The following is a 23442-nucleotide window of genomic DNA, read 5'->3' as shown; positions in this document are numbered from 1 at the left end:
ATGGCCGTAATCAATGAAATGAAAAAACCTGGTGTATCACACATTTTCAGGGGTTTTTTCTTTCCCCCAAAACATTTAATAACTACGACGGCCTTTCTAGCCAAAGCAGAGAATATCATAACGGTTGAGAAGCCCTATCTACACAGAAAAAAAAAGCAAGACCATCTCGAACGACCATACCAAACGCGTTTATTGTGAATAATATCCAAATTATTCCTGAAAACTTCAAGCATTTCGTAACTAGGATTTTTGCCGCCCCCAAATCTTTAAAATTCGACAACTTTATATAACGGTGTTTTGTTCCTACCTAAAATTGCCGCTCGGGGCAGTTGCCTCCCCAATCCTAGTTATGACCCTGATTTCATCACATCGGATACATGTGACTAATTCTGACGGCCAAAATTCATCGGATCATCATCGGCCATACAAGCGTGAAAAAGAATGGGGAGGAGGTCACAGTTCATGCAGATCTAGTAGGCGGCGATATCTGGTACGGCCCATCGCTTTCTGAATAAATTGCTGATATAGCTCACCACATAATTCACTTTTCGTTAAAAGTTTTCTATCACGTGTGTGTGTGTGTGTGTGTGTGTGTGTGTGTGTGTGTGTATATATATATTCGAGGATTACCTAAATGTACTCAAAAAAATAACACTCCGGTTAAAATGTTTGGTCCAGATAACCGTTGCTAGAAGAAAAGTGTTAAACCAAGAATAAGAGGTAAAAGAAAAAAAGTAGGCTCCCTGTATGGTCTGGGAAAAAAAATGTCCACAACAATTTTCACACCTTTACCGATAAAGATATAGAATGAATGCTTCAGTGCCACCTAACAAGCAAGCTCATGCTGCACAGATTGCGATGGTTCGGGAGGGCGAAAGAGCAGTCTGGTGTGAAGTTCTGTACTTTTTATCAGTTCCTTAGCCAGGCACATACTAGTACGCAAAGCCTTCTCTGGTCTTCCTCCCTCCTATACACCTCAATAACTTTTCCCACCAACTGGAACCGCCAGACTTAGAAGAAAAAAATACACAGGGTCTTTCACTGGTTCGCCTTTTCCCAAGTTGCTGTACACCTGAGGGCATTCGAGTCCTGATAAGACACAAACTGCAACATCCACAAAATTCCCACTTCCCTCTCACCATCGAACACCTCTCAACTGATTTTACCTTTAGAAGGAAAAAAAATATTTTTTTTATTTTCCTATATTTTTCTTCTCCAGTTTTGATGCCGCCACGGTGGTAGTTGCCAAGTTTGCTTTTGTTCCCCTGTAAATATCATCATTAAACGGAAAAGGCGGGCGGAAGTGTCCCCTGGCGAGGCATAACGGGCATGAAGTTTATCGCTTGCAAACATGTCCGACCAACCACCAGGTAAAATAGAGCCAAGGTATCAGTTCGAGCTTTAGATACGGGGACACCACGCGCACACTCCGTCTTTCTTTGGTTTATAAAGGAAAAAAAATAAAACTATCTGAAGAAAGGGAGTGGGAAGCTGCGGCAGAAGCACCCAAGGTATTTTATTGCGAGACCGAGGAGCTCAGGGAGATACGAATATTTATACATCGGAAAATAAAAATTCCTCCCGATTTAACCATAAAAAAAAAACCAGAGAAGCATCATTCCACTGTGCATAAATTTGGCACACGTAAAAGCCATGACGACACGCATTAATTCAATAACTTTTACGTCTGGAAGGTAGCAAGAATCGATAAATTAGTTTTCTTGAATTTTCATCGTTTCGGCAGTCATTTTATTGGAGGGGATGCGTTTCGATTTTAGTTTGAAAAAATTAGAAGCCGTCATCTTTCATAAAAAATAGAAATGAATGTAATTGAATACACAGTGTAGAAAAAAAAAGGGGGATAGTGTTGTATTCAGTGCTCTTCAATTCATGCGAATCATGCACACGTGATCATACAAAATTGAAATAACACTAACCAGTCGGTTTCGGTGAAATATTTTATAAAATTTCATACACGAATACAGTCAAACCTCGTTAGTGCGTCCCCCGGTTGACACGTCACTCCGATTACCGGGTCAGTTTCTGACAGTCCCGATTGTTGTCCTCAGACAGGAATTAGCACAGCTATGCTCACTCCGCTTACTAAATCATATTTTTGCTCTCCCAATAGTGACTCATTAACGAGGTTTGACTGTACTATACTACAGTGGTTCCCAAAGTTTGGATCACGTGAATGAACTAGAGGGATCGCGAGAGATTCCCCAAAAATAGAAACGTACAAATAAGAAATTTATTTTCATTTTTCGCTACGTAAATAAAAAAATGTCAAAACAAAAAAACGCCTTTACTCAACTGAGCGCTACTTAACCTCATATCATATCGTCCCCCACCCCTCCATGTCAGAAGCACGAATGTGCGAATTTTCACTTTTTTCTCTATTTATTTTTTATTATCAGCCGGTTGTATACCTTATCTTGCTAAGCTTAGCCTGAAACGCGAATGTGAATCCCTATTGAAACATGTTACCAAAACTTTAGGAAAATAACTTCCACAGAGTAACATGGGTATAGTAAACTTTCAAACGTCATTTCCCACGTTCATTTTTTTTCCAAGGACATTGCACATTCGTGCTTCTGCCATAAAGGAGACGATATAATGCAATTTTATCAAATTCTACCTGTAATCAATACAGGGCGTTTTGTTAATAGAACAACAAACTCAAGGTTGTTAGTAGGCATCAAAAGGAACAAAAATTGCAATGGAACATGGTGTCGTAAACCACGTTGAGACGGTGAAAATCGCTAAAAACGCATGCATGCTCCGAGCCCAGAGGAGACGAAAGGTGGATCTCAATCCGTTGACTTTTTCCTATGGGGTCACCTTAAATCACTTGTTTATGCGACGCTTATGGACACACCGGAGGATATCACAGCGCGGATTATCGTCGCTGCGGCAGGCATCAAAAGCATGCCTAGCATCTAGGAGCGCGTCCGGGAATCGTTTTTACGTCGTTGTAGACTGTGCAATGACGTCAGCGGCCACCACTGCCAACAACTCTTGTAATAATCAATCAAATAAATGTTTTTTGTAGTTATTATTGTACTTTTTGTCGTTCCAGCGTGACGTCGAGACCTGCATGCGTTTTTCGCGATTGAACCGCAGCTAAGAAAATTTTTGGGCCTAAAAATTTTTTCCTAGCACCTAGATTTTTTTGGGATTCGTCCAACCCTGCTGTAGGGGGTCACCGATAAATTTCTTGTCAAAAAGGGAATCTAGGTTCAAAAAGTTTGGGAGCCACTGCTATATTATACATGTTAACATAGAGACCAAGGAAGCTGTCCTGGTCCATGAAACAGATCTGGTGAATACAGAAAATTTACACTGGCGGGAGAATGCCCCCCCCCCCCCCCATAAACACACCAGAGATGGAATGGAAATTCCGGGGGATAAAAAGAACTCAGAACCACCCTGGGAACTAACTCTTTGAAAAAAGGAAAAAAGGGGAGTTGAAAATCCTACACTATACAACATTTTGTCAAAGCTCTTTGTGATTTGCAATTGAGGATAAGGTGGAGAAGAGCATTGATGGCAGGCGTCGACCTGTCCACTGCCACAATAGAAGATACCTGAGAAAACGTGTGGAGTAAGGGAGAAAAGAATACCAGGGTATTCTTATTATGGCTTCCACCACTTGTGAAAGAAAGAAACAGCTTCGCCTTCTTTGTTAAATCTGGACAAGGGCTACTGATGAAGGTACAACCCACTGAGTTTCTTTTCAGAGATATCCTCCAGTCATTTCTGCTGACTTGACTTGCTGATGAAAACGCCACAGGATACATTTTAAGTACATGCCTCTCCCATCTTCAGCTTGAAAAAAGACACTCAGCCAAAAGGGATTTTCATCAGAAGTTGCATAAAATCTCAGAGGTATACCTATACTTTTAAACAAGGGTTACCCTGATAGCAAGCTAGATTGTACATCTTGTTATATATGTTTTACTGAGGGGGGGGGGGGGGGGAGTGGCACCTGGAATGAATATCTCTTGAAAATCTAATTGAAATGTGTAATAGTTTCAATGCAACTGGAGTACAACTCTATGACAACAAAATAAGGAGTAATAATCAACAAACCTAATATATATAATACACATATCTAAGATATAATAATGCTGTTGCAAGAGAAAGAAAAATATTCTATAGCTTATTCCTTTAGGCCCGGCTGGACTTTTCAGTCCCTTGAGGCTACAAAGTGTTTGTTTGTAATATGTGTGCATCCATTTTTTGTGTATTATACAGTATATTCGTATTTGTGAGGCACATTTCTAGATTTGTGTACTACATACTTGTATTCGTGTAACACGTTTGTATTCGTGTAACACATGTCTGTATTCGCGTAACACGTCTGAATTTGTGTATCACATGTTTGTATTTGTGAAATTAAAAAAAAATGCATCCAAGTGAAATCTCTTGCAAAATTACATAAGCTATTCAATAGTAATGATAGCTGTGAAAAGTTTACTTCATTTACTTCAAAATGTAAGACATTATGACACGCATTTTACCGAATGTGAAATCACCTCACAATTTCAACTTTCAAAATTACAATGTTTTGTATTTCAAAATTACAACTTTCAATTACAATTAAAAAAATTTAATTTCAAACAAATTTACATTATTCCTGCACATAATTCGGCCAGTCAAAAAAAATTGAGTGGCATCACATTTCTGATAAAAATTTGTCGATTTCGGAGTACAGAAAAAACGTGGTTTGATAGTATTTAACGTGAAATTTACACTTGCAGTGTTAAAATATAATCACATTATTTGCAACTTTTCCAGAAAATTTATGTGCACAGTGGATCCCACTGATAACGTTTTTCAAAAAAATGTCACGGGAAAAACGTTGTAAGCGGAAAAGCGCTTCAAACGGGAAATCACAAGTGAGAGTTTAAACCACGAAAATAAGGAGTACTACACATGAAAACGTTCCAAGTGAGGACGTTACAAGCGGAATCCACTGTGTTGCGTTTTAATTGCATGCAAGTAATTTTTGTTAAAAGAGAATATTTTTCGGAGAAATTCATTTTCAACTCTTAATCCACCGAAGTTCAACACTTGTTGCAGTTCAATTTATGATGTCACAGGTTTCTCGAAATAATATTTTTAAAAAAAGCTATCAAGCAATCCATTAAAAGAATTAAAATTGTCATTGGGCCTCGATATCTTGAATTAGACACCACTGCTTTACACCAATTTCAATATTTACTCCAGGTACAGTGTATCTCACATTTCAGAATTTTTAAAAAACCATCATGAGAACACGAGAGGCTACCCATAGGATCCTATCAGGGCCGTCATTTGGGAGGGGGCTGGCTTTTGAAAATGCACTAAAAATGGTATACACATTGAGTACATGTCCTTTGCCCCCCCGGAAAAAGTTGAAATGACGTTCCTGGATCCTATACTAAACCCACAGCTTCTATCGTCCACCTGGATCATTCCATCACCATCAGAGGGTTGATATTGCCCACTTTGGAAAACGCCGGTCTGGATCATAGATTTCCAACTGATATTCCGTGGAACCCTGGGGTTCCGAGAAAGCTTTTTGAGGTCGTTGGAATTGAATGTTACGGAAACTTTACGAATTGCTGAACCCAGTGAGTTTGTAAATGAAAAAATAATTCTTGATATTGATGCAGCTCATTATTTTGAATTTTGGCGAAAAAGTGGCATTTAAATAAATCTACACCTTTTGTATATAAAATTCTAATAGTTTTTCTTCCGACCTCGTCGGTGAAAAAGTGCGGAGATTTTAACCATTTTAGTCGTATTAAACAAAGACATCGCACTATAATTTTTTTCTTCAATGTCGAAATCTGATGGATTTATTTTCTTGTAATTTTGCACTTTTGAACTACAAGCTGGTTCCAATTACATGCGACGGTAAAAGACACCATAAATATTATTTTCCGTTTTATCCGAAAATGATCGAGTTGACCATTTCGACTCATTGTCTCTCTCTACGGTACCTTCTCCCTTCAAGTCATATAAACTTTAAAAAAAAAATTAGTTCACTAGGAGTGACTATACTTCAACCACAAAGCTTACGTGAAGTTCAAGGTATGTTACAGAAATATTGAACATTTGCAAGGTTCCGTGGAAGACACAAGAGTTCCGCGAAAGGTTTTAAGTTCGAAACCTCTGGTATAGAATATAGTTTCGAACTTTTTTGACTCATCGCCCCTTTCCTGAGCGAACCCATAGGATCCTATATTGTGTATCCGTAACTATTATAGCGCCCAAGGGAAGATATTGCCCACTTTGGGTAACACTGGGGGTAGAACATATGTTCTGGTGGCCATATTTTTTCTCAAACAAAAAAAAAATTATCCTTCATAGTATTAATATTTTTATGTTATCAATCTATCATCATATAGCCTACTAGATAAGGAATTTCTTTTTCTGAAATTTCAAAGACGATTGATTCTAATTTTGAGGTTTCAAAGGAAGCATTTGTTTTCTTCGACAAGTTGATCTTGGGGAAAAATATTGTTAATTGACATGTAGAAATAATAATGACCATTTCAAGAAATGTCAACGTAATAAAATACTTAAAGACAAAAATTGTTGAGCTTGTAGCAGAAGTATAAAGGATTTAATTTTGTATTTGTCCTAATATTCTTACGAATTATCTCCTGTAAATACAAGATAACACGAGTGAACCAATAGCACGCAAAGATTACAGGACAGACAGCTGTAAACACAGCAATAAATTACTATTTAAAATCATTTCTTTCAGAGGCTGAATGTGTGAAACGAGCGTATGTATTCAGTGAATTTCTTTGGATGCTCAGCACCTTACAAGGTTGTTTTATTAGGCGAGGATTAAGCTTCACATACTTTGAACACTCATTTTTACGGTCGCTCATGAAGTCAAACAGGCAGGCAACTAAAGGTACCACTATCAGTTCCGACGGTGCATCATTCGAGTTGTCTTTTAAACTTCTTTTTTGTCCTGGTGAAAGAAAACCTCAAATACATGCTTCAAACCCTATCAATCAAAAAAATCTCGATTCAGACTTCAAATATTTTCAATTTTATTTTTCGGCGATGGTTCTCCAAGAACAATTTTTTGGTAATCGATTTTCCCCGTATAACAAAAAAAAAAGCACATCACCGACAAACTTGGTATGTGATAAAGGGAGAAGTTTCTGATAATTGCCACAGTAAGATAGAACGCGAAGAAAACTAATCTACAAAATCTTGATCACTTTGAAAACATATTTTCCTCTTTCTAAGGTTAATCCACCGCTGAGACAGTTGCGAAATATATCAGTCAGATATAGTTGCTGAGATCCAGGGGCGTACCCAGAATCGACCTTTGGAAGGATTACACAGGGTTGGGGGCGAAGGCACAAAGAATTTAGTCCAGAGAAATTGCGTGTGAAGGTAATTTTAAACTGACAAATTAAGATAGCACCTACAGGTATTTTCTCTCGATAATTTAAATTTTTTACAAAAAATGCTTTCAATTTTTGATGGCCTTGAGCGTATAAATACGGGTCCCCTATACTCCCCATTTCCTGCGTAAGCCTGGGATGAGAGCTACTGCTATCATAATTATTTGTCGTAAACTATACAACCATATTTATTTCCTTCCAGCACACCCGAACTGATAATCTCTCCTTTACAAAAATGAAAACTCGAAATGTCGCTGTGCTCACATGTCATTTATATTACCTGATCCCAACTCAAAAATTAGACTTATTAAATGCAAAACTATCGAAAGTCATACAACGAAAACTCCCATATCAAATTCCATAAACGTCGAGCTCAAACAATATACGGATAAAAAATAATGCTAATGATGTTCGATGCATTATAAGGGGGAAAAAACGTGGCGTTTACTCGACTTTTATATGAGACTGATCTTATATATTTCTCAAGCCAGGATTTATGGATAAAAACTGTTATTATATACGGCTACTGATTGTCAGCTCCTTTAAAAAACTTATTGTTTTTATAATACCCGATTGTCAGGATTTTGAAAGCAAACCAAGCGCACGACCATGCGACGCCAAACAGCACAAAGCACAAGGCAAAGGAAAAGTGTGCATGCAAAAACCCCACATGAAAATACTACGAGAGAGACACGGCTGGGGATGCCGCCGAAGTTGGCTTCCTTGGCGGCTTTGGTCGAGCTTCGCGATCCGACGAAGACGAATCGAAAAATAAAATCATCACACACACCCCCCCCCCCCCATCACGTTTTTCCCACCAACCGAAAATTTAGTTTTTTTTCGTCCTTATTGAGATGAACGAAAGAAAATTTAATGGAAGTTTATCTGTAATAATTTTCTTCTTATTAATTGCTGTTGCTAATATTTTCATGTCCCCCAAGATCCGATCAAATAGATAAAAAACTATATGAACAAAATTACAACACCAGAAACCACAAATATAAGATCCAGGGGAAACTCAGGACCTGTGGGAGGTTGGGGAGGGGATGCCGCACAGGTGCATTGAAGAGAGGAAGGGCATAGGGAATCTCTTCCTGAGAAATCAGGAGTTACTAACCTTGAAAAATTTGCAATATAGCATTTTAAATTTAAAAAGTTTGAAACAATTATATATATATAATTTTTCAATATTATTCTTTAAATTTTTGATAGCCTCGAGGGAAAGGAACAATCCTATGCTTTCCGAAGCCTCTGTTTCGATTCATATATCATGTTATTTATAATATACTTGCGTATAAAAAACTATATGAACAAAATTACACCACCAGAAACCACGAATATAAGACGGTGATTTTCTGGGAAGGAAGAATACCGATAAAAGTTTTACTTTCGGAAATATTTCGCATAGTTTTTTTTTCTTATATTATACATATATATCTTATATACTCTCGTCACTGGAGATAAAAACATGCTTCACTCATAAACAACGATTTGAAAGAAAGTTCAAATAGAAAAGGATGAATGACTTCCGATTCCGGCATCAAATGGCAATGGCGTAGTATTCGTTCAGTTCACAAAAAGAAATAACGAATCTTAAATCTCACGTATTACGAGCACTAAATAGTAGCTGTTTTTTTTAACTTTGCAAATCTGCTCCCAGTCACCTGCTCTCTCTATCAAAACAATTTAAGTCATAACTCCTTATCCTAAGTAAGTTTTCGTTTCAATTAAAAGGTGTAAAAAGATTCTTACCTGTTTTTTCTTTGATTTCACATAGAACGTTGAATAGGGCTGTTTTCATGCGATGGCAGTTGAGTGTGTGCTTCCTATTACGCAAGAACGTAAAAAAAAAAAAGTTATACTTCAGGTAAATTCACATAATTCAAGTAATAACGTAATGATAACATTTTCTGATTCTATTCGATCAGGTCAATCAATTATGTAGCCAAGGCCAGTTTTAACATTAAAAGACCCTAAAGATGCCAGAACAATGTAAATCGGACGAAACTGCCGTTCGTTCGCTCGACTTTTTTCTGCCTCTTAGCCGCTATATAAGTGCATAATGATAAGGGGAGCAGGAATTTTCATTCGCCTACGGAAGCCAAGTACCTTTTCACTTCAGCCCCGATATACTTATCATCACGGATAAATACTAGGACTGGGAATCAATAATAATTTTTATTTCGTTAATCATAAAATTTTATTCACTCATTAGTCGAATATTTTCAAATGCTATCATTTTACAACAAACTTATTTAGGGAGAGTTTTATTTCATTAATTGATACAACAAAAGTATATTTTATTCATTCACTCACGTACTCGCTAGATGTAAACAAATATTTCGAAATACATTAAGAAATATTAAGGCTGCATGCTTGATGTAATGCTGAACGTTTGTTTCAGATCCTGTATTTCTTCACTAGGATCTTGTCGTTTCTTTAGAAAATCAGTAATTTTAGGTTAGTCACTGATTTCGAAGCTACTTTCTATCTTCATAATGTTACTTTGATCATTTTTGTCCCACCACGGGTATTTTCTGCACACAACCGGGACCTAAAATTTATTGCCGATTCCGAACGGCCAACTTTTTTTTAACACTCACCGAGAGGTTGGTGGGCTAACTACTCTGTGTGGGACTCCCGGTGGCAGAGCAATCCTTTTTCTGTGGGCAAATGTCGCTGTTGTACCTCCGCGTTAGGAATTTTTCTGAAAAAGACGAACCGAGTATAGAACTTATGACACCTCTGAACATCCTTTAGGCGAGTACTAAAGGATTAATAGTTTAGTTTATCGACCTGGGCTACCTAGCGCGTTAACGTTACCCTTTCCCTAGAAACTACTCCTAAATGGTACTGATGTAGGAGGGTGGTGGCTGTTGTTTCCCGAATACGAAAACTACTAGTTTGCCGCACACCAACTCCGGTCATATATCGCCATACGGCAATTTCCAACCATTGGAATCGGGTAGGAAATGAAGGTGCCATCTACCGGTGGTCACCCCAGGCTAGGTGAGTAAAGAAACAAACGTCGTTTCTGACGTTCTATGCCTGGAATCGAACCCATGCACCTTGGTAACCTTCATAGCGGAAGACGAGCATCTTACCACTGCGCCACTCGGGCGCTGAATACGAAAACTGCAGTTCATAGGCGGAAATAAGACTTGGAAGTCTAGGATGTCGGAGTCATTATTGCTGGGGGGAGCAGATGATGTCAATTCATCTATACATACAATCGAATCCCGTTATAACGAAATTTCGTTATAAAGGAATTCCATGTTTTTGTATTGTTTCTACGTAAACTTATCTGAGGGATTAGAAAAGTGTTCGTTAAAACGAGATTTTCACTATAACGGTATTCGTTAAAACGGGATTCAACTGTATATATGCATTAGATCAGTCGACTTCACCTTTGATGCTGGGGGCAATGCCTCCTACGCCTCTCCACCCCCCCCCCCGTATCCCCGCCCATGCTGCTGTTCACGATGGAAACAACAAATTCCCTAAAACAAAATTTAAAATTGATATCATCGGCACTTTCCGTTGAATCGACGTATTCCCCTCCCCCCCCCCCCTGTCGGAAAATTTAATGAAAATTTTGATTCAAATATTTTCAAGAATGGTCACTAATCTGAAAATGTTATACCAAGGAATATATCTTTAAGATATCAATTGGTTTCATCAAATAAATCAAAATAAATTACGAACATTTGACAAGAATTTTAATCGGATTGATAGAATCGATAAACTCAACTAAAAATTTTAACTGCGATTAACAATTGATCTATAAACCAAACCAGCACAAACAAATCATAAAAACTAAAAATTATATATACTTGATAAAATATAATACAATATATATATATATATATGCCCATAAAAAATATTTATGGTTGTCTTATTCTAAGTATAATCTCTGACGCTCATTAAACAATTTATATGATCTGAAACACGGGGATAAATAGTCAAGATTTCATTATCTCGACTCGCTTCCTCAATTTTTCAGTAGAACAACAGTGTTATAATATTTTTAACAAGAGTTATTAAAATTTTCTATTGAGAGGAGCGAAGTCTTACGGATATTCAAAATTGCCCAGTGTGAAAATCTTTTTTTTTTTAATACTAGTGGATTAAAAAAGAAATAGCGGATGAAAGAAGCGCGTTCGGATTTCGGGAGCTCGGGGTAGCCGACGCATAAAAAGTTCAAAAATCCATGGTTTATAATGCAATAAGAATTCCCACCACACACACACGAAAATTACATTGAAAAAAATTGTTCGCGAAGCCGAAGTGTTAATTTCTAATATGGGAATTGATGTCACAAAAGAAGAGAGAAATAAAGGTCTTGAATTTATCAAACAAAACTATGGCTTCCTGGCAATTACATTAAAATTTCTGTGGCAGTTGGAACCATTTCATGCCGAAAATATTTATTTTTACCCTAAGGTTATTGATACAATGTCTGATTTGAGTGGTCGAATAGTATTTAATGATGTTTTGGGTAAAGATGTAATTACGAAGAGTGATATACGATTTTTGAACCTGCTATCCACAGCCAAAGTATCGACTGCCTGTGCTGAAAGGATTTTTTCAACATTTGGTGTAGTTCATTCCAGATAGTGAAACAGATTAGGAGTAGCAAAACATCAAAACAAAACTAGTGTTTCCAATGAAGCAAACGAACAATCATTGAGGGTAAAGTTATTCAATACGATATGCGTGATATATGATTGAATATATATATATATATATTAAAAGAAATGTAAGTTTATTTTTCTATTTTTCTTAATAAAATGTTCAGTAATTTTCAGTTGCTTAAATCAATGTATCACAAGTACAGTGAAACCATGTACGAAACGGAACGTTAACAGACTGAAATAATATTCCGTTTTAAAAACGTGCAAATAAAAGCACTGATCGTTGAACAGACTATATTTTGATTCCGTTTAAGACTGGTTTCACTGTATATAATTTAGTTTGCAAATATTTTTTAAAATATTCGTTATTTTTATAAATAAAAATTTATAAAGAAAATATAGATTAATGACTAGTGTGTCAGTAATATATATATATATTCTTTAAAAAAATCATTAAAAATAAAAAAAATCGCGATTTAAATTTTAAAAAACCGATTTTTTTTTAAAAATCAAAAAATAATAATAATAATAACCACCCTGGTTAGCTCCCAGGTACTGTCAGCAGCGAGATATTTTCTATTGCGATCCCGGTAAAGAAGCTGCCGCAACGAAAAACAACGGCGGTCGTCACTTTCACGCTCATTCTCAATAAAAGAAATGTATTGGAAACAGAAGCACAATATATATAATTTAAAAAATAAACTTTTTCATGAATCGCACAACCTACACTATAGATCTTAATCTCAAATACGATTTTAACAAACAATTTTAATGAGGATGGCATCTATGAATATTTAAGCGAATGACGTATTTAAAGACATGATATACTTCTGGAAGTCTTGTTGCTTTCCGTCTTAATTTCAATACTTGTTGTGGATCGAATAAGTATGTTCAGTGTAATTTGAACAGCCAAATATGCACATAACCAACTCAATTAATTGATACTTTGGATTTTAATGAGAGCTGTTTCCGAAACGATTAGGGCCAAATCATTCTAGAAAAGCTCTACTCCGTCAGAAGCAGTAATAAAATTTAGACGGTGTTATTACCGATGAAAATTGAACAAGATTGTGTTTTTCTTTGTTTTTAAATAATCTTTAAGAGCCGTTGTTATGGTGTGAGTAATTATCGGCCTATTATTATTCCATACCGCATCAAGTTAAGCACGCTCAACAATTCGCGAATAATCGACAAGTTTTGTTACTCTGATAAGTTTAAAATTAAAATCTTCAGCAAGAATTTCACATCCATAATCGCTCTTGTTACGTACGGTCTCGTGAAATCCGAGTTCAAGCATTTAATTCTAAAATTAAATATGGCGTCGACTACAATGAGTATTAAGTGGCATTAATAAGGGATAAAAATTCCCTTTATCATAATGAACAATCGCTTAAAATCGCAATAATAAGCAAATCCATCTGCAGGATAGCTTGAGTAATAAAAAAAACTGAGCTTTATTCGAATTTTTTATAATTAAAACTACATAAGGTATTTCATTATCTCAGGTTCTAGGAAACGAATTAAATAAAGCAAATTTTTCAAAGACGCGGACCTATTGAAGTCTTATCATTACGTTATGTGAATAACTTAATACAAAATTAGCCTTCACTTGTTAATGAAACAACTAAATCTGACAAAAAAGTATACAGGATTACTGTGTGCACAGTAAAACTTATCTTAACAGTCACTCCTAAGATGCGGTCACCCCTGTTTTACGACCAAGTAAAAAAAAACAGGCAAAAAGCCTATTTGAATAATGTATTTCGAACTCCTTTGCTGGTTATGCTTGAATATTTTACATGATTTCACGCTGTTTAAAATGGCCAGATCTAGTAATCGTTGCTCTCTATCACTAAGAGATTCCGAAGATAAAAACAATTGATGTCATCTAATACACTGAAAAATATTTTGTAGGGTATTATTTGTAGGAGTCTACTAGTGATTATCTGTTGTTAAGCATTATCTGTCAGTTATATTGGGATGCACAAACACAATTTAATTATTTTTAAAATATATAGCTAAATACATTTTAGAACCCAGAAATTCAATACATTATGCATATATGTAGGAAATGGATTATGTACTATATTTTACAATAACTCTACCCATTATTACACGATTTGTGAATCTCTGATTTACCCTTCAAGTGGTACAGTAGAAATCACCAGAACCCCTTAAATCTTTTTACACAAAGTAGGCTTTCTTGTGATTTTTAGAAAGTGTAATGTCAAAAGTATAGGGAGAAGTATTTCAACTTCACAAAGCATCTGGGCTAGTCACTACTAAAATAAGAGGCTTTTATGGGACCGAGATATCTCATCAATTCAGCTTAAAAGGTTAAGATGAAAATTTTGTTTTGATTTTGTTTTTGATGCACTGTCATAACCCTTTGATGAAAAAAGAATGTATTTTGAGCCAAATCAAACAACCTTATATATTATATTTATTTAATCTTAATGCAACATTTTATGTTAAGTAGGACTGGACAAATCTCAGATACCAGGTCACTGTGGCAACTAAAAAATTGGTATTAGGACCTAAAATTTTCTTTGTGTAGTTACTAAATTGCAGGCTGACAGTAGCACAGAATGTTTGGAATTTGTAGCAGTATATCCACCAACATGAAAGAAGTTCACTATGTCCTGGAAAAAGCATTATTTTGGACATTTTCCTTCGGGTAAAATTTTTTTTTGCATCAAGATTTTTTTTTTTTCAGTTTGTCCAGCTCTAATGTTAGGCACAGCTAAATTATGCTCCAAAAATATGTGAAGTGTCCACGGTAAAAACGACTTTACAGCAATTTTTCCGAAAATGAAATAGCAATGTCTTCTTGTAGCTTTCAAGAAATACTATCCCCCATGTGCATTAATTTTTGGGGTACAACAACTTTAAAACCGTAAAAAATTGTGATAAAATTTTTGGGTAGTTTAATAGGGAAAACCATTACATTCCAAACTCGTTTTTCTCAAAATCGCTCATTTTTGCTGTGAAGTCTGTTTTTCCCCTGGACCTTTCTCATTGTTTAAATATAAGAATGTTTCTAACTTACAAAATTATTAAAATAATGATCAAGAAACAAGGATGAAGAGATTTTGCGTAAATTGTATTTTTTTTTTTATAACAAAAATATTTTTGACAACATAAAAAAAATATATATGATGTCAGTTGGACTGCTTCAACTCAAATTTAATAATTAATCATCTAAGTATTTTTATACCATTAATAAATATGGTATTTACAAAATAACAAACATTCAGAGAAATACCAAGACCTAAGTTAGCTACACTATTTTTAAGATACTTTGCTATGTCACTATTTGCTTGGAGTGTAAATGTATTTCAAATGATGCATGCTGATTTGACAGTATAAATTACACCATTTTTTGAAATTTATCAAACTTATGGGAAATTGAAATTAATTCAAAATATATCAGTAGAGAATTTTTCATAGTTTTATCAACATGGAGTTCATTATTAAATGACAATATAGAAACTTTATTTAATAATGTTCCAAACATACAAATAGTTATTCAAAGAAGTTTAACACATTTTTGAAACGAATAAATTTTGTGTGTATGTATCTATCTTCAAAACAAGTTAAATTTTTGTTTAATTAAAACTAGGCAAAGTTATTTTTCCCACTGAAATAGTTATTCATTGGAAGCATGTAAAATAACCAAAATTTTGGAAGATAGGATGCAAAAAAAATTTAATCCATGCATCGCACAGTACACTTTTACTCTGCAACCAAAGCTTTTTTATCTGGATTCCAAGGACCAAAGCGAGTTAGAATTATTATGAGTGATTGCACTCATTAGTAATCATCCCAAGCCATATTATAATATAATTATGTTTATATCACAGGCATTTTCATCATTTCAAATATGATTTCTTGTACTCATATTCATTATGGAAAATAAGTGGATTACCATGCAGACGCTTGTTTTAATTTCAAAATTTTTTGCATTTCCTTAATACTATTTCTATGAATCATTTTGATTGTATTTAATTTTTCTTATTGAATGTTTTACATAAAACAGAATGACTAAAATAACTCTGTAGTAGCTTCGAAAAAATATAAAATATATTTAAAAAAAATAAATAACTAATTAATTTACAAGATTTAAAGGCTTTGTTTAAACACAAGCATCTTTTAAAACTATATTTTCATTCATAATTAAAATGAAACCTCGCTGCAACAATATTCCACATATCAATAAATTTGTTTGCAATGATATTTTTCCAAGTCTTGTTTGGAAATTTGGGGTCTGTCCAGGCATTCTTTAGGATCCTGTTTTTGAGAAAATTTTCCTTATTTTTGTGAAAAGGGTCATTCATTTGGTGAAAAATAAGTAATTTTGTGGGAAGCGAAATAATCTAAATAGTTTACCATAAAAGAAACGAAATGCCAAATTTTCATGGTTTCATTAATTTCTATTTAGTGAAGGGTCCATTTTTCAGATCTGGAATTTTGTGAAGGGTATGGAAAACGGACCCAAATTTTGGTTGAACAGACCCCTGGAAATGTCTATATGTACTTTAATGTTACATTCTGCTAGCTGCCTCCTGATAATCTCTCAGCAACAATATTTTTTCTTGATTCCAAGAATATTGTTATAAAAGGTTTCGCTGTATTTTGTTCTATAACATTATTATATTCATACAATTACATCACTCTATTCCCTCTATATTACTTTATTGAGACCGAACATCTATTTAACTCAAGTTAGGAGTTCCAAAACTGTCACACAAAAGCTTTACAATCTAGTAATTACACAATATGGATGAGTAAACAATTCACGCTAAGTGACTTGTATGCAATTTTTATGTCATATTTTCTTATCTCTAGTGTTCATCATCAGTTGCTTCAGAATTTCGAGATGGGGAAGATTCAAAATTTTTTAACAAAGTATTAGAATGATTGATTAGTAACTACGATTAAAAGGAAACTTGTTTACAAATTTAAAAGTCCCATCCAATGCTAGTCAATAGGGTTAGACTTTGTCTTGGGGGGTCCTGGGCAAAGCAAGCAATAGAGAGCCCCACTTTGGAGAAGAATATTTAACCAGTCAGTGGAAGTATAATATTCAGGATATACTTTCAAGTTCTCCACTTGCCCATGCAGTAATCATTCTGAATGAGACGAAGCATTGTATGTATTGGTAAAAAAATTCATTTCTATGGGAACATTAGTATCTGAATGGTTTAGAACAGCGACTCCCACGATTAGAATTTTTCTACAATGTACCCATAGATGACCAAAAATGTTCAGCAAGAAAAATTCTCACAACAGTATTTTCTACGCAAGAAATTTATTTTCTTAAAATTCTTACTGAGATTGCTTTGCAGCATCACAGATTGTTCTGTGATGTACACTGCAGTTTTCGAAATATTATGCTTTAGGAATACAAACTAGTTATTCATCAGCGAGAGTGCTCTCGAACAATGAAAAACATTCTATCTACTACGAGTATAAATGTGATGTGATAACAATGTTACCTACCGGATTGCAGAAGGACTAAAATGATGTTTTGTACTCCTATTGAGAGATGTCGCCACAAGTACAATTTTTGTCAAATCATAAAAATATTACTACTGCAACCCAACAACGTTGCAATGGTGCTTCAGCATGTGAATTTAATTGAAACTTTTTTTTTCAAGTTAGCATTATTTTTTATGATTCTCCCATGGACCCCAATTTGGAACCGATCGTTTAGAAAATTTTTACATGTTAGGGACGACGCTATAGAAAGTTAAACACATCGTTTGTTTTATTTTATAATGCATATAGTTTTGTTGGTTCATTCACTCACTATGATCATTGATTGTATAGCCTATGGGCAAGAAAAAGGATGAATCATGTTTATTTTAATGACTTTCAACCTACTGAAAGAGACCCACTCTGGGACTTACTGGTTTTAAGTTTCTGCTCCCCTCCCTGTCCCAGCTTTCTTCACCATGTTATTAATAACTGTTCTACTGGTATCGATTCAGATATCATTCATTTCTCTATTTTTACTTTCTTTTAAATATTGTAATTTAATCGTAAGCATTATATCTTGTATAATTTTATTTTTAATCACTAAGGACAAATAAATTCTTTTACATTACGAGACCCTTTATATTATCACACTATCATTGAATTTTTTTTTTCAAACAATGCATTCATTACCTGATCAAAACAGATAAAGCAGTTTTTACCCGAATTCCTTATATGTTCAGAAAACAGACGACATTATTACTCATTTCTTTCCGTAATTAATATTAGAATGTTTTTGATATTATCACAAATTTTATGTATGTTAATTATTATAAGGTAGCAAAAATATTTTAAATTTTATCATGTCTAAATCTTTTAACTAATTTGTTCGCTTCAATTTTGCTTGTATGTTTTCCTTTGGCTAGAAAAAACTATTTTTGCTCCTTTCATGGTCTGCTGAGAAAAGAAATGTCCTCACATTTGTACTCATTTCTTTTTGTAATTAATATTGGAATTTTGATATTAACACAAATATTACCCTTGTGAATTAATTTGAAGAAAACAATATTTTAAATTTTATTATGTCTAAATTGTTTTTTTTAACTATAAAAAAAATTCCGTGGTATTTTTGATTTTGTCTGTCGTCTGCTATCAATCAAAGATCGATGGGAACGCACATGTGAGGAGAAACATTGCCAGATCATTAACTGATATAAACAAAGCTCAACGAAATAAATATTATTATTTACGATAAACAAATATGGAGATGAGAAATGATGGAACGTGCTTATATTCAATGCCCAATGCAATCGAATGGATGGAAAAGAATAAGTTTGACAGGGAGGCTGCCCGATTTATCTATTTGTTTATTTCAAGGCCGCCGCGCACAAAATCATTAATCAAACAGTGGGTTAGGGTTAACCGTGGTCATGCATGTTGACGGTCGGTCAACATAACGGTAGCGATGATATTAGCACGCGGTTTTATCAATCGAGTGGAGTAGTGAGACTCACCGTGCTTGCGCTTCGTCCAAACTTTGGTCGGTGATGTTCATGATTTGTTGGAGGATTTCCGAGATGTCGTGCTTCCTGGGTTCTTGATCGGTCGGCGGACCCTGGTCGACACCGTGAGGTGGTTGCTGAGGCATTCCGTAACCGTGCTGAGGAACGGCCATGCTGACAGAAGGATGCTGCGATACTGGGTGCATCATTGTTTGTTGATCGTCCATGCTACCTTACGCCGAGCAGCCGCCAACAATCGCGAAGCCGCTATCGGCCGCTTCGCTTCTACAAGAGCTTCGGTCCAGCACTGGGCCGGTTATTTTTTTTTTCCTTCTCACTCTCTCTCTCTCGGGGGTCCTTTTCAGCAGCGAGTAAACACCGGAGACACTCTCGATGCACAACCATCCATAACGACCGCTTCGAAACTTTAACGGCGATATCAAGGGTCCCCTTCGACGCGTCTCCTTGTGTACAACACACACTCACACGCCACTGGAAAAAGTAGTAAACGGGGGGCCCCCACGACTGTCTCGTAATTGAGTGTTTTGATTGGGAATAGCGTTTTTTGACGGACAGCGAGCGGGTTTCTAGGGTGGGTTGAACGCTAATGCCAGTCAAGTCACCTCGCCATAAAAGATGAGCGTCTCGAGTGACGTAGCCGTCGACGTAAATCTCGTCGCTGGGGTCCTCCGACCAATCGCGGCCGCGCAGTGGCGCTTCAGGCCGGGCCCGGATGCACGTCAATCAAAGACGACGATGTCGGTTAGGCTCCGCCCATCCGGCTTGATCGATGAGAACCGGAACTTCCGGTGTCCACATCCAGCATGGCGTCCGTTGCAATGTTGTGCGTTTAGTGTTGCTGCTGCTGCTGCGCACGATTTACAATCCTTCCCGCTGCGTTTTCACATCTGAATAAAAAAGCACCGGTTGTGCATTGCCTTCGATTGAACCGCGCACAATTCGCGTGAGTACTATTTACCCACTCTATTATATTCGTTACACACATATATATATATATATAATTTATATCTCGAGTTATGGGTATTGTTTACATTGCGCACACGTTGATGCACGATCCGTTCTTTCTTACTATTACAAGTTAATGTGTAATTTCACCGAAATATCATCCAGTAAATTAAATTTAAGTTCACGATGCATTTGTTATTATGCTCGTACTCTGTGGAAACCGAGCGGGGAAAAAAAAGAATTTCCACGTCCACTGGATTTAGGCGTAACAAATGGCACAATTCCGTGATGTTCCTACAACAAGAGAGTGGGCATTTGCATCAGACCTTTAACATGCGTTTTTCACAAGCTAAAATGCGATCTGGAGTGAGGTAGGTTTGCAAACACTGATTGTTCCCCGCCCCCTCTCCCATGTGGGCAAATGTAAACAAAACGTTCACATTTCGTGAATTTCATCAACAGCAGTTCCACGACACGTTTGTTTTGAAAACTATTTCTTTTTTTCTGTTTTCATGAAGTTTTTTTTTTGTTTCACAATGAAGTTGAACTTAATAAAATATTCACGCTTTTGTAAACATTTATTTTTACATATCGCTGTAAATGAATCTTTGCAATTCGCATCCATTTTTTTCTTCATTGTCAATCAAATACAGTAGTTCTTGGAGTTCAGCATTCAGTTTGTTCCAAAAAATTACTCGTATTGTGGAAAGTGTGCAGCAAACGTCCCGTTCAAAGTAATGAGGATTTCTTTGATTTGTTACGTGTCTTCGCAATATCAATTCAAAATCAGTTGCTATTACTAAAATGTCATATCTTACGCGCATTGAACATAGTTTCACCTGATAGACATGACAGTGTGTTAGCGGGGGAAGAGTTGTGTTGCATTGTATATTTGTTATCCATAGGCACAGCCTCCACATAAAAGTTATTGGGGGAGGCTGAGGTGGTGACTATGGTAATAGCCGCTGTGGTCGTCATTGTAACAGACTTGCATCGTGATGACCCGGTTCTAACCCCACCGCCTCTACAATGGTGAGCATCTGAAGTTGATTTTCTGTGGTTCCGAACTTCAAGCCATGGATGTGAGCCGATCTCCCTGTTAAGGTCTTCCCACATAGAGCAACAGGCTTACAACGGTACAATCGTTCATCACTTCACTCATAGTTAGAAAAATTGATGCTAGACGGCAGCATTACTCAGTCAAAAATGTCACATTAGTTCACAAGCAACAGACCTACAATGATACAATTATTCAATCATTATACTTCACTCGTAGTTTAAAAAATTGATGGCAGATGGCAGCAGTATAACAAGCATTACACAGAAACAAACCATGTTAGGTTCACAACATGCATATTCCAACAATTGTCAATTCATTAGAAGTTCCGCAGAGGAATGTAAATGAGATGCATGTGTGGTTTAGTAGTACATATTATACTCTGTTCATTCTAACTTGGGTCCTGATGTAAATGAACCGCTGTACAAATTTTTGATATCACTCTTCATTCGTTATCTCTATTGGTTGTAATTTTACCCACCCCTTCATTATGTGTTCCAAACACATGCGTTTTTTCCTCAAACATGAGATTGTAAATTTGTTATAAAGAATTTTCCTGAGATGACAATTTTTTTTCACTTCTCCAAATTTTGTTGAAATAAAAACTGTTGATACATAATTCAAATAGAAACAGGTATATATCTCACAAAAAAAAATTTGATAAGGTATTCTGTCGTTATCATGGTACACTCCTCAAGAGCTGGGATGACAGGGCTCCAGCCAGGGTGCTGGGGTAATTCTTTTCTATCATTTTTTATTTTTCATGCTAAAAGTTTACTTGCTACATAAAAGGGCTGTTGAAAGGTTGGTCTGAGGGCTCGCCAAAGATCACAGCCTGGAGGGGGGATCTTGCGGCAGGATGTGGGGACCATGGTCATTACAAAAGCTTGTGCGAGTTTATTATTTTTTCTTCAAAATTTTGCAATTTTATTTCTGAGCTAATTTACGCTGTATGATTTTCCTGAGCCAGACATGCTACCAATTATAATGTGAAACAAATTATGAACAACTTACCGTTGTGTTGCCGCTTTCTATTTTTCTTGCGGGTCTATATAATTAAATAGTTCGTAATTATCCACGTACTGTAGCAGTTCCAATTCGATGAGAGAGTCATCCACATTATTTTGTTTCTTTACTTCAACCTGTTGATATCCTTTTTTTTGTCAAGACAATTTCGGTTTTTTTTATCCGTGCGTACGTTGTGAGCCATGACCCCAACATTCAGCAGCCAGTGACGTCGTAATGCATGGGCCCATCCTCAAGAGAAAAAAAGCCTCAGAAAAACAAAGAATAGTTGAATTTTTTGAGAATTTTCCAGGTAGCGCCTCAGAAAAATCACTTGGCCCGGGGACCCATGATGCTCTTAAGATGACCCTGTCAGCAGCAGGAGCCCCTGGACTGGGATCTTTATTGAGCTCCCAGGCCAGACTTTCTCACGGGATCTATAGTGTCTGTCATAAAGAGGCTAACTGAATCAAAAATGAGCAGTACCCTTTCCTACTAGATTTTCAAAACTTTACCTGCATGTCTTCCTGCATAATCCTCGAACTTTTTCAGCTTGCTGCATTCGACGAAACCAATATTACTTCCTCCCAACAAGCTGCTGAAGTAGAAGTGTAAATTCTTTGGAAATGCATACATTCACCATGATAAGTGACCCACCCGTGTCCAGTGTACGTCAAAGCGTGTGGGTGAGAAAAAAAATCTCGACAAAAACTTTGTTTATAGGAGTCCAGAGCAGCTGCAAAGAAATGAACTTTCAAATGGCTCTGCCAAACAAGATAGACACACATATTTCATTTATGTCATGAAACGATAAAGAAAAAAAATCTTTTTCTTGCAAGAACTGTTGAAGAAGCTTATACAAGTGTACATACCAAATCTGCTTGCGAATAGGAATAATAATAATAAAAAAATGAAACTTCCGTTAAAAAGGTAACACCCACCCTGAAGACAGAAGCAAAAATGCTTTGACCGATCTTTAAAAAATATGTTTCCCCATCTTCCAGATAACTTTGAAATAATAGCCTACTGAATAAATATTTTAAAAAAATGAGGATGAAATAAAAAACATCGAAAAATGATTTAAAAATTATGAGGTATTTTATGATATGAGGGGCAAAGGACTATATTTTTGGCGGTGTTGTACTGTAAGAAAGGTGAAATATTCTTCAACCAATCAGTTTGGGCATTGCACACGTGCTTTTATTTACATTAGGACCAAAGTTGGAATGTACAGACTTTAGTAGGGCAACTGTTAGCTTCAACTTATTCAATGCACTTGAGGTCGATATGTTATTTGAACTCTTTCTTGGATGTTTCAAGTTTATCAATGTTCAAGAAATTATTAGTTTGCTTATGTCGTTGAAGCAGGTTTACTGAAT

The 23442-nt window shown here is 35.9% G+C and overlaps 2 protein-coding genes across 3 annotated transcripts in view; one reads left to right on the top strand and one right to left on the bottom strand.

Moving 5' to 3' along the window:
• The window catches only part of LOC149087823 (pre-B-cell leukemia transcription factor 1-like), a 313057-nt gene extending 293393 nt beyond the window's left edge, over positions 1–19664 (bottom strand). The window contains exons 1-2 of one of the 2 annotated variants that reach the window (XM_089231736.1): positions 19048–19664; positions 9174–9247 (exon numbers count right to left, since the gene is read on the bottom strand). In XM_089231736.1, coding sequence (XP_089087862.1) covers positions 9174–9247; positions 19048–19262 — 289 coding nt within the window. In that variant the 5' untranslated portion in view covers positions 19263–19664. The remainder of the gene's footprint in view (positions 1–9173; positions 9248–19047) is intronic. The other variant, XM_089231735.1, reaches the window with a different exon arrangement.
• Positions 19665–19861: 197 nt separating this feature from the next.
• Srp14 (signal recognition particle 14) overlaps positions 19862–23442 on the top strand; it is a 58573-nt gene continuing 54992 nt past the window's right edge. The window contains exon 1 of the mRNA XM_089231734.1: positions 19862–19999. The gene's annotated coding sequence lies outside the window, so the exon portion shown is untranslated. The remainder of the gene's footprint in view (positions 20000–23442) is intronic.

This window comes from Pholcus phalangioides, unplaced genomic scaffold (genome assembly GCF_987345545.1).
Source record: "Pholcus phalangioides strain wild (caught in Gottingen) unplaced genomic scaffold, Ppha-v1.0 ptg000004l_1, whole genome shotgun sequence".
Taxonomy (NCBI): Eukaryota; Metazoa; Arthropoda; class Arachnida; order Araneae; family Pholcidae; genus Pholcus; species Pholcus phalangioides.
This window is presented reverse-complemented; position numbering and strand designations above follow the sequence as displayed.